Genomic DNA, 12,829 nt, shown 5'->3' with positions numbered 1-12,829 from the left:
TTAAACAAAAGAACGGTCATGTTGTGATATAACACGAATATGCTCCTTTTTTTAATGGGATAAATCTATATAGTAAAAAATAAAGAAACATAATTCTGGGAACGGGATGTTGAATAATTTCACCGAAAACAGTGGTTTGTTTTTTAACGTGTTTGATGACGAAAATGATGACACATCGGATTGTGATGAGAAGTTAATATTTAAAATTATTGTATTTATTATATTAAAGCGGATTTATTTCAGTTAATGATTTATGAATTAACAATAAAAATTACTTTATTTTGAATTCAAAAATCACGAACAAGATAATCCTGTACTGGATCTGGTATTTTTTAAATATTCCCTTTGCTATTAATCTTCTAATGACCGAATAGAACGTACGTGATAAAAAAACTAAATTGTATCAACAAGCCCCGTATAAATAATAGGGTAGAAAATATTTAGAAGGCTGGTCATCACTGTACTTGTCGATAGCCGTGTATCAGTCTGTCAGCTATATTTTGTAGCAATAGTCTTTATTCGAAAATACCAGCTGTCAGGAAGTGTAACATCTTTATACAATGTAATAAAAGCCATAACTCCTGTTTATAATTATCGGTAAGTGTACAACTCTTTTTGAAACATCAATCTAACGCGAGTAAAGCTAAGATGTACTTTATATAGACGTCATAATGGTCAACAGATTTGTTATGCCAAAACATGATTCAAAAGATGATTCAAAAGATGATTATTTTTAAGATCTTTATCGGATGACGGGTTCATGTTTTTCATGTACAGTTCACTCCCTTTTTTCCGGGATCGGGTTACCGGGAAGCGGACTATACGGGACACTTGAGTCATTGAAAAAATATCATTATCATTTCGATGGTCCATTCAATTGGGCGTAGCTTGGTTTTATTTGTATCAACGTACATAAATACTAACATATACCTAAACAAGTATTTCTATTTGCAGGCGATATCCTTGAAGAACAGATGGATCTCAGTTCAGCTTGCGTCAAGGCTGAATTGGGAGATGTATCTGCTGGTGAAGGGGCATTACTTGAGAGTGAACCACCCAGTAATGTTCCGGCATGTTCCGCTGTGAAGAAGGAGATATTCTACTCGGAAGTTCCTATTATCAAGACAGAACCGAAAAGTGATGATGACACACTCCATACTGGAGAAGGGACACTAGTCAAGAGTGAACCCGGGACATGTATTAAATCGCACTTCAAGAATTAATACAACGTGATTTCGAATAAAATAGACATATATCATCCTGACATAAAGCAAGAATGTGCGGAAACTGCTCCCGTTCCCGAAATTCCCATGTTTTCACACAATGGTAAGAAACTATTCGCATGCACAGAGTGTAAATTTCAATCAATATGGAAACAATGTTTAAAAAAACACATGTTAGTGCATACTGGTGAGAAACCGTTCTCGTGCCCGCAGTGTTCACATAAATGTTCGCAGAGTGGGAGTTTAAGACGGCACATGCTTTTACATACTGGCAAGATTTCATTTTCATGTACAAAGTGTAAATTTAAATGTTCATCTGAAACAAAATTGGAGAAGCACATACTAACCCACACTGGCGAGGAACTTTTTTCTTGCACAAAGTGTGCATTTAAAAGTTCAAGCGAAGCGAATTTAAAAATGCACATGTGTACCCATAATGATGGGAAACCTTTCTCATGCACAGAGTGTGAATATCGATGTGCATGGAAATACGCTTTAAAAAAACACATGTTAGTGCATACTGGTGAGAAACCGTTCTCGTGCCCGCAGTGTTCATATAAATGTTCGCAGAAAGGGAGTTTAAAAAGTCACTTGTATTCACATACCGGTGAGAAACCGTTTTCGTGTGCTGAGTGTACATTTAAATGTTTTACTAAGGGGCAAATTCGGGCTCACATATTTACACACACTGGTGAGGAACCTTTTTCTTGCACAAAGTGTACGTATAAATGTTCACGGAAAGTGTATTTTAAAATGCACATGTTAACCCATACTGGGGAAAAAACGTTCTCATGTACAAAATGTCCATATGTATATTTATATGAATCTGAATTACAAGCACACATGTCAATCCATTCTGACGCTACACAGTTCGCGTGTCAAAAATGTTCATTAATATTTTCATCGAAAAATATTTTAAAAAGGCACATGCATACCCATTCCGGTGATAAACCGTTCTCATGTCCAAAATGTACATATAAATCTTTAAGAAAGGATGCGCTAACACGCCATATGTTTACCCATTCTGAAGTGAAACCGTTTTCTTGTAAGGAATGTTCAAATAAATATTCATATATTTCCGGTTTAAAAAAACACATGCTCACACACTCTGATGAGAAACCGTTCTCATGTTCGGCATGTTCATTTAAATGTTCATATAAACATAGTTTAAGGCGACACATTCTTAAACGTTGTGATGCGAAAAATAAATAAATAATATTATTTTTACCGTTTATTGTTTATATATTTTGCCATGTACGTATTAGTTTTGGTTATTTAAAAAAAAATTGTAACTTATTGTTTGTTTTCCAGTCTTGTAACCTGAATCCCATGTCCCAAAATGAGTAATAGTAATTACTCATCGGGGATATTATATATATATATATATGACTTATGTATGTAATATGTTTTGAAAAATAAATAAATAAATATACTTGACCATTTGTCATTCAAACCCATTTGTATTTTTTTATCCCTTCTGTTAAGTTTATAATACAACCATAAAATACATCGAATCCTCCAACTGAGTCTGAGAGAAAGAATGAAACACAAGATTTTATACAAGGCAGATAAAAAACGTTTTAAAAAGTTATAAATACATATATATATATATATATATATATATATATATATATATATATATATATATATATATATATATATACAAATATAAATATATCACTGAAAGGCAAAAAAAACTATCAGCGGAAGCTAAACTAGCAGTTCACAGCGGAGTCCTGGTTCCAACTCTAATGTATGGAAGTGAAACATGGAGTCGGCAAAAGAAGGATGAAAATAGACTGAATGCATTCGAAATGCGATCTCTCAGAAGAATGTGCGACAAAACGATGTATGATAGATGTTCGAATAATGAAATAAGGAAGGAATGCAAAGCTGAGATAAGCATTATCGATAAAATTAAGAAAGGTGTGTTTACATGGTTTGGACATGTAGAACGAATGAGTGAAGAAAGAACGGTTAAACAAATTTATGAGGCGAATGTAATTGGAAAAAGGAGCAGAGGAAGACCGAGAAAAACTTAGCACGATCAGGTATGCCAAATACTTGAAAGTGGTCAGGTTAGAAGTCGTAATAATCGTCGGGTATGTATGAGGAAATGCATGAACGTGGAAGAGGCGAAGAATGTTTGCAAAGACAGAGAGAGAATAGAACGCCACACTACTCTTTCATTGTAAAAATTCTTCGTTTCTTCCACAGACACGCATCAATCTCCTTATAAATACTTGCCGATTATTTCTTCTCTTGTCCATTCGAGAATAAAAGTTAAAATGTCACTTTTTGTAACATTTTTTAGAGTATTGGATAAAATCTTGTGTTTCATTCTTCCTCGCGGGTGCAGGTGGAGAGTTCGATGTATCTTATGATTATATTATGAACTTAACAGAAGGGATATTGAAAGCTGTGCCACCGCATGCCCAGATCTGATTCAGAGGCATCTAGGCATCCTGACAGATCTACTTTTGCAAAGCAATTAAAAAAAAAAACTAAGTTGCGTAATTTATTGAAAATGTGAAACAACATAAAATGTATGTGGAAAATGGAAATAAGCTAAACAGAAAAAAATTGGATGAACTAAAAATTGGACCTTATAAAATTATTGAATTTTTTTTAACTCAATATACAGAATTGATACAGGTCACAAATAAATAAAATCAAACCTTTATCATATCACTAAACTATACCAGTCCCTTCACTACAAGGAGATGATCCGGAGGACGAGTGAAAAATTATTCCCGATTTTACTGTGAATACATATAAGAGCTTTCAATATATCTGTCACTGCCGATCTTAATAAATACAAGTTTGTAAATCCGTTACCAAATTTTCTAGAAGTACCTCGGTGTGATAAACAAAAGGGATAAAAAAAAACACATATCGGATTGAATGACAAATGGTCGAGTATTTTATTCATTTATTTTTTCGCATCAGGATGTTTAAGAATGTGTTTCTATGTGAATGTGAGCTATGTTTTAAACTACATTTAAATGAACATTCTGGGCATGAGAACGGTTTCTCAGCAACATGTCGCTCACTCCTTTCAAGAACGTCATAAATCAAAAATCGTCAATTTTCAGTTGTGCATGTTTTCAGAATGCCCAGAAAATGTACCTACTATATACCAGCAAAAGCGGCATATTTTTAACTTGATATTTACCCGCTACAGGGCAGAAAGTGTTGTTTTTGCATTTTGAAGAAAAGGTAATGTTTAATTATTTTTTTAAACTTACTAAATATTTTTCAAGTGGAGAAAAAACCTCCAGGTTTTACCTAAAAAGATCCGTTTCACAGTAAAAAAGTTCAATAAGTGGGTTGGTATTTATTTTGAATACATTGTATTATATTCTTAAACTTCTAAAACGTTCTCCTGAGAAATGAAGTTTTTTTGATTTGTGACGTTCTTGAAAAGAGTGAGCGATGTGTGAGCATGTGACTTTTAAAAACGGATTTATATCTATATTTGTTTAAACATCTTTTACAAGAATACGGTTTCTCCTCATGGGTATACATTTGGTTTGTTAAAGCGGCTTTCTACGAAGATTTGAATATACATTCTTGACACGAGAACTGTCACTATTGGGCTGGTACTTTCAATGTTCTCTCATCATCATCATCTCGAGCTTTTGGTACCATTAGATAGCGCAACATTTTTTTTCGTCTTGGATATTATCTTTGGCTTATTTCTTTCTTGTAGACACAGGTGCTGAATTTGATGTATTTTGTTGATTTATTGTGATTATTATTATATAGGACCCCAAGAATTTTACGAGACCTTAGGAGAACAAAAGAAGTGTCGGAAGGCCTTAAAAGAGATGTACCGACGACATAGTCGATGTAGGGGGTTAAAAACTGGCTGCAAGCAGCAACCAACCGGAGGAAATGGAAAGAAGGGGAAGAGACCCATATCCAGCAGTGGAAGTCAGAGGGCTCATAAAGAAGATGATAATATAATCTTAAAAGAAGAAGAAAAAAAACTTCAAATGACAAATAATCAAATAATAAAAAATAAATAATGTTTTGTTTATTCATCTTTTCGCGTCAGAATGATTAAGAATGTGTCGCCTTAAACTATGTTTATATGAACACTTAAATGAACATTCTGAGCAGGAGAACGGTTTCTCATCAGAGTGTGTGAGGATGTGACTTACCAATGCGGATTTATATGAATATTTCTTTGAACATTCCGTACAAGAAAACGGTTTGTCCTCAGAATGTGTAAACATGTGACTTCTAAGCACCGCCTTTCTTGAAGACTTGTATGTACATTTTGGACATGAGAACGGTTTATCACCGGAATGGGTATACATGTGCTTTCTTAAAGCGGCTTTCCATGAAGTTTTGAATGTACATTCCTGACACGAGAACTGTTTTGTATCAGAATGGATATACACGTGTCTTCGCAAATCCGTTTTACTTATAAATGTAGATGCGCATTTTGTGCATAAGAACGGTTTTTCCCCAGTATGGGTAAACATGTGCATTTTTAAATTCACTCTCCGTGAACATTTATATGTACACTTTGTGCAAGAATAAGGTTCGTCACCAGTATGGGTAACTATGTGAGCTTGTATTTGCGCCTTTGTTGAACATTGAAATGTACACTCTGCACACGAGAACGCCTTCTCGCTGGTATGTGAATACATGTGACTTTTTAAACTCCCTTTCTGCGAACATTTAAATGCACACTGCAGGCACGAGAACGGTTTCTCACCAGTATGCACTAACATGTGTTTCTTTAAACCGTCTTTCCATGCACATTGATATTTACACTCTGTACATGAGAACGGCTTCTCCCCAGTATGGGTAGACATGTGCCTTTTTAAATGAGCATTCCGCGAACATTTAAATGCGCACTCCGTGCATGAAAAAGGTTTCTCACCAGTATGGGTTAAAATGTGCTTTTGTAATGCCGTCTTAGATGAACATTTCAATGTACACTTTGTACACGAAAACGGCATTTCGCCAGTATGTAAAAACATGTGACGTTTTAAACTACCTTTCTGTGAAAAATTAAATTTACACTGCGTGCATGAGAACGGTTTCTCACCAGTATGTACTAACATGTGATTTTTTAAAGCTTGTTTCCACGTAGATTGAAATTCACACTCTGCACATGAGAACGGTTTCACACCAGTATGTAAAATTATGTGATTTTTTAAGGTCGCTTTCTGTGAACATTTATATGGACACTCCGAGCATAAAAACGGTTTCTCTACGGAATGGGTAATCATGTGCGTTTTTAAGGCTTCTTTCCACGAAGATTTAAATGTACATTCAGTAAATGTACATGAGAACGGTTTTTCACCAGAATGGGTTAACATATGAGTAAGTAAAGATGACCTGAGTTTTGACTTAAATGTGGATTGTGTGCAAGAAAAAAGTTTTATACTAGAATGAGTTAACTTGTGCATTTGTAAGGCCGCAATAGACGAAGACTCATATGTACACTGTGAACACGAGAGTGGTTTCTCATCAGTGTGGGTTAGCAACCCTGTTTTTAAATTACTCTTGGGCGAAGTTATGCGGTGTGTTTCTGGATATTCAGATATGTTACTGTTCTCTTCTGTAACTGAAAAGAAAGATAATAATGAATTATTTATAAGGATTTTAGGATTTATTGAACTTCAAAATAATGACTACTTAATCATTAAAGGAATAAGAAATATAATAAAGTTGAAAGATAGAGCGCCTGTGCACGGAATTTTACTGTCGAGCAGTCCGGTTTTTTACGGTCCGGTATAACATGAAAAAAACACATGATTGAAGGGCCCTTGAGGTAGTATTTTACGAAAATGGTGCTATATAAGTTTTACAAATTTATTATTTATTATTATTGGCTCGTCGGCAGTTCCTTGCTTTATTACTCTACGTGCGAAGACATAGATGACAAGAAGAATTTTGGGTTCATCCCCTTTTAAGTGAAAGGTACCTGACGGGGTAATTTTACATAAATCACAATAAATTGAGGTAGGATGAAAGATTTTATGAACTACTATCGGATGTCTACAGCTACTTAGGATTTTATTATCAAAACGGTTAAGTTTTTGCTATATGTTAACTGTTACAGACTTAAAAAATAAATTACTAGAGAAATAATAGGTAACTTAACAAATTATATACATATGTATTTAGATTGAATTGAAATTCACCGCTGATTACAGGTACGCAAAAGGGGGAATGGTTCTGCAACTGATCATTATATCTTCCCGCACGATTGCCGGCTACGATGATGTCTGATGTCGAGTCCTTTTTCGACCACCCCTCCCCCCTACTATGGGTACCTCACACATGAATATAAATATGACTTACGAGAAGTTTCTTGCATTTTAGGAGCAGATTCCGAACATCCTTGCTTTATGTCAGGATGATATATGTCAATTTCATTAGAGACCTCGATGTATTCATTCTTGAAGTGCGATTCAGTACTTGTTCCGGGTTCACTTTTGACTAGTATCCCTTCTTTAGTATGGAGTGTATCATCATCACTTTCCGGTTCCGCCTTGATAATAGGAACATCCGGGTAGAATATCTCCTCCTTCGCAGCGGAACATGCCGGAACATTACTGGGTGGTTCACTCTCGAGTAATGCCCCTTCACCGGGAGATACATCTCCCGATTCAGACTTGATGCAAGCCGAAATGAGATCCATTTGTTCTCATGGATGTCGTCTGCAATTATAAATATCTTTTAAAAAACAACGTGAAAAAGAGTTTAAGTGTTGGAACAAATTGAACTACGTTACACAGTCATAATAGTCATGGTTTTTTTAACCTAATATATTATATTGAAATATGTTCTATTCTTATTGATATCTGTTATCTGGGAAGTAAGGGAGATATTCATAAACTGGTCATTTCGATACAACAAAATATATACGAGGGTTTCTTGACATCACTAAGTGTAACATATTTATTCTTATATTTTTTTGAGTAATGCCATCCGAACTATTTTTATGGATTGTTTTTCAACGGACTGCTATTTTCAAATATCAAGTTACAAGCCGTGAGTCATTGAGGTTGTGCTATATGACTAAAAATACCCTATTTAGGAGACTACTCTTGACGGTTCAAGAAAAAACGTGGTAAAACTTACATTTTTCAAATAAATTTATTTGATTCATGAAATACAGATGTTCATGAAAAATATTTGAGGATAAAAATCTCTGAAATAATTTTCTCTTTTCGTTCAGGCACAACTAACCTGTTAATTATATGACGTCTGTATAAATCATTCACTTTACTCGCTTTATATTGATGTATAAAAGAGAACGTACACTTACCGATATCTGTAAAGCGGGGTTTTTATTGCCTTGTCTAAAGATATACATAAAAACAACGTTACACTCTTTGACAGCTGATATTCACTACTGAGGTTCTTATTTATTATTATTTTGCCTCATACACAATATAGCTGACAGAACAGATATACGGCTATCGATAAATTCATTTATAACCAGCCTTACAATTCATGGCCCAATATTTATCCGGGGTTTGTTGTTACATTCAATTATCTTGTTTCATCGTAACATTAGATGATTTATTGAGATGGAGGTATTTTTGAGAAGGCAACGTGATACTTTAAACTTCCTAAAAACACAATAAAATTTTCAAGTATTGTTTTCCTTCATATTCTTTCCCTACAACGTATTCCAGTAAAATATTCCCAATCAAATATATTATTTATACATACAAACACTTGATCGCTGTCATTCCCCACCCACCCTACTCACCTGATCTAAAGGTGAAGACTGACCGGGGGATTTCGTCGTAACGTAAAACGTTACGATGCGAGCATTCGTATAGTCAGTACAGCTAGCCGAGCGCTCCATCTATAGTTTCGGATGCTTGGTGATGCTCGCCGCGAGCGATGTTACGACGTTATGTTTAGGTCAGTCTCCACCTTTACTCCTTTTGACTTTTTCTTGTTCCTTGACCTGAAAAATCCTTTGAAATGAAGAAGATTTGAGACGATTACCAACATAAAGTCGAATGCATCGAAAGAGCTGAAAGACATAAGACACAAAAGAAGCGTCCCAGCCAAGAGGGGAAACACCGTTGAGATAAGTATGTGCGTCACGGAAGTGAATGTTTTCAAGGGGACCCAGATACATCACGACAATATTTTTGATATCCGTAGCGATTTTTCTGTCTGTAGCGAATTTTGCATTTTACCTGCCAGCTTATTGCAACTGAAAGTTATTGCAATTATAAATGCAATAACTTTTCATGGCTGATTAAATACTGCTATAAGATTTAAAAAATATATAAAATGTCCTTTAATTACAATAGTAACCAAATATTTTTCTGTAAAGTCCACTATTTGATTCAACATCAACTAAGCAAGATTCGTCAATATCCAATTTAAACCCCGCCCACTCCTTTCAACCTATATAAACCCAAAGTACTTTGACTAATATACCCGCGAGTGTTTTTTCCTATAATTTTCACTCATGAATTACATGAAATTATAGTAACTTTAAACAAAAAGAGTAAACCCACTCACGAGCAGGCATAGGCTATGAAACTTAAAAAGCTGAAGCCTGAGTAGGGATCTGATAAACAGTTTTGCATAAGCCGTAGTAGCTAGATTTCAGAGTCACTTGGACGTTAGGTAATACAAAAAAAACTAACATCCCTAGTCCTCGGCTGTTGATGCATGTTCGTTTTGCAACGTCTAGTGCATGTTGGTTCTCTGGTCAACCAAAATCACATGTGATAAACATTTTGTGTAGTTGCAAGTGTGTGAAGAGTGCTATAGTGGTGATGTATAGTATTGTTTGTATGCTGTTGTAGTGATTGTCCTGACGAAGAGACTGTCTCTTTAGTCCGTATGGAAACCAAGAGTTTCTATACCGGATCTTGTCAAGTGGCGGGAGCTTTCAAAGTTGCAATATAGAATTTTTGCTTTCGTTAAGGACAAAATGTATGAAATACTTTGTATTGCTTGTTTAACTCTTTATTTCACCTAAGGAACTTCCAAAATTGTTACATTATGAATAAATTGCTACAAATATTTATTCTATTCAGACAAGGTAGGGATAATATTTCATATTTAAAACTAAGTAATCAAAATGTGTAAATTGACACATTTTGGCATCTCGACATATAGTATTTACAGGGCTTACGACCTCTCATAGACTGGTTAAAATGATTGCCGTATACATGTTTAACATTTATCGTTCTACCCATGATTAACAAACACAATACTCATAATGTGGAACTTATATTATAATTCATTCGGCGCTTCATGAGCGAGTTCGCGGCAGCATCTATTGTTGATTTGAGATTTTTTTTTCATATTTAGCATAGACCCTTTTAAATTTACGCAAGATCCTTGCCGAGATAATTCACACACTGTGAGACGCTTAAAAACATGATTTTGAAATTTTATGACGCTTATAATTTGACCAGTTATTTTATTCACAACATTTCGGGTGTCTAAATCTATGTTCACAAATCTGGATTTGGACACACTCAAAATGTTCTTTTTCAATTGACAGTTAAAAAATATGATTTCCCAATATGTGTTGTTTTAAGTACGGTTTATTCGAAGTTTTGAATGGACAGTGTGCGCATGAGAAAGGTTTCTCACCAGTGTGTGAAAACATGTGCCACTTTAAACTCGCCCTCGTCAAAAATTGTCGCGGGCACTCGGCGCATGCAAACGGTTTTTTGTCGGCATGCGAGAACATATGAGTTTTTAGACTCGCTTTAACAGAACATTTAAAAGCGCACTGATCGCATGCGAACGGTTTCTCTCCAGTATGCGAGAACATGTGAACTTTTAAACCCGCTTTAAAGTAACATTTAAAATTGCACTCTGTGCATGAGAACGGTTTTACACCGGTATGGGTTAACATATGACTTTTTAAAGACGCCTTCAGCGTAAATTTAAATGGACAGAGTGAGCATGAAAACGGTTTATCACCAGTGTGCAAAAACATATGATTTTTTAAACTTCCCTTTTGATTACACTTGAATTTACACTCCGTGCATGAGAACCGTTTCTCACCAGCATGGGTTAACAGGTGTGTTTTTAAGTTGTCTTTTCGATCACATTTAAATCCACACTCAGCGCAAGCGAATCGCTTCTCTCCAGTATGGGTTAACACGTGCTTTCTCAACGCGTCTCTCCATAAAGTTTTAAATGAACACTCGGTGCATGCGTACGGTTTCTCACCAGTATGCACAAACATGTGTACTTTCAAATCACATTCCCGCGAAGATGTGAATGAACAGTCCGGACACGAGAACGGTTTCTCACCGCCGTGAACTAACATGTGAAACTTTAAATCGTACTTTTGAGAAGCTTTAAACTTGCATTCTGGGCACGAGAACTGCTTCTCGTGCTCCAACATGTGCGCTTTCAAATATTCTTTTTTCGAGAATTTAAATGTACACTTTGTACATGAGAACGGTTTCTCGCCGGAATGCGTGTACATGTGGTTATGTAAAACCGAATTTATTAATGTTTTGAACGAACACTTCTGGCATGAGAAGAGCTTTCTACCGGAATGGGATATCGTGTGCATCTGTAAAACCGCCTTAGACGAGCATCTATATGTGCACTGTAAGCATGAGAACGGTTTATCATCAGCAACGGCCGACAATTTACTATTTAAATTAATTTCACTCTGTTTTCCGGAATATTTTGTTATTTTTTCCGTCTCCTCCGTATCTAAAAGAAAAATACATGATAATTAATTTAAACTACAATATAACATATTTTGTATGTTAAAAACATTGTTATTTGTGTCGGGTTGTGGATATGAATAAATAAAATAAAATATTGTATCAAACACAGTATTTAAGTATTAAAGATTAAATCAAACAATATTCTTTTTAGTCTATTTCTAGTTAACATTTAAAATATAAATTAAAATAGAGTTCTACAAATTAAACGCTAAATCTATATATAAATAAATACAGTGTTATAAAATTTCTTACCAGAGGTATCTTCTGTTTTTCGAACAGATCCCCGACATTCTTGTTTAATATTAGAATCATATACCTCAGGGAAGGTTCTTCTTTTATTGGACCCTACTCGGTGATGATATGCAGTACTTGTCCCTGGCTGACTCTCAAATAGTGTTTCTTTCTCTGTATAGCGACTGTCATCATCACTTTCCAGTTCAGTCTTAATTAAAGCAACCTCAGGGTAGATAAATTCTTCCTTTATGGCAGAATGCACAGGAATGACTTTACTAGACTCTGGATCAGTCTTAAATAGAGCTTCTTCCTCATCAGGTACATCCCCTGGTTCAGACTTCACACGGACTAAAGGGAAATCCATTGTTCCTCAAATTATCATCTGCAAATATTGATATTTTGTAAATTGCATCAAAACTTGTGCGACCCACCATGCCGTATGGCAGTGTTCCGCAAACTTTTTTTCTGTTCAAGGTACTGGTGTCACTTGCCAAATCAATAATTTTTTAAGGTACACCAAAGAAAAAACAAAGTTTATTTAATATTGATTTATTATAAAAATTCATTTAAAGCGAAAACATACTTAACATATTATGTTTAATGCGAAATGTGAGCCCGTTTAACTGAGCGCAGGCGATCAAAATTTGGAGTAATTGTTTA

At 35.0% G+C, this 12,829-nt stretch overlaps 2 protein-coding genes across 2 annotated transcripts; one reads left to right on the top strand and one right to left on the bottom strand.

Moving 5' to 3' along the window:
- Positions 1–1,163: 1,163 nt before the first annotated feature.
- On the top strand, positions 1,164–2,670 carry LOC148311685 (uncharacterized). Its single transcript, XM_088256260.1, has one exon. The coding sequence runs from the start codon at positions 1,311–1,313 to the stop codon at positions 2,433–2,435; it is 1,125 nt and encodes a 374-aa protein (XP_088112386.1). The 5' UTR covers positions 1,164–1,310; the 3' UTR covers positions 2,436–2,670.
- Positions 2,671–10,180: 7,510 nt separating this feature from the next.
- On the bottom strand, positions 10,181–12,533 carry LOC148311684 (uncharacterized). Its single transcript, XM_088256248.1, has 2 exons — positions 12,446–12,533; positions 10,181–11,918 (listed from the first exon to the last, which is right to left on the bottom strand). Exons 1-2 carry the CDS (start codon positions 12,531–12,533, stop codon positions 10,741–10,743), a joined length of 1,266 nt encoding a protein of 421 aa, XP_088112374.1. The 3' UTR covers positions 10,181–10,740.
- Between the last annotated feature and the right edge of the window lie 296 nt (positions 12,534–12,829).

The sequence above is a fragment of the Brachycentrus maculatus genome, unplaced genomic scaffold (assembly GCF_059751285.1).
Source record: "Brachycentrus maculatus isolate JH-2025_06_01 unplaced genomic scaffold, ASM5975128v1 h1tg000059l, whole genome shotgun sequence".
NCBI lineage: Eukaryota > Metazoa > Arthropoda > Insecta > Trichoptera > Brachycentridae > Brachycentrus > Brachycentrus maculatus.
This window is presented reverse-complemented; position numbering and strand designations above follow the sequence as displayed.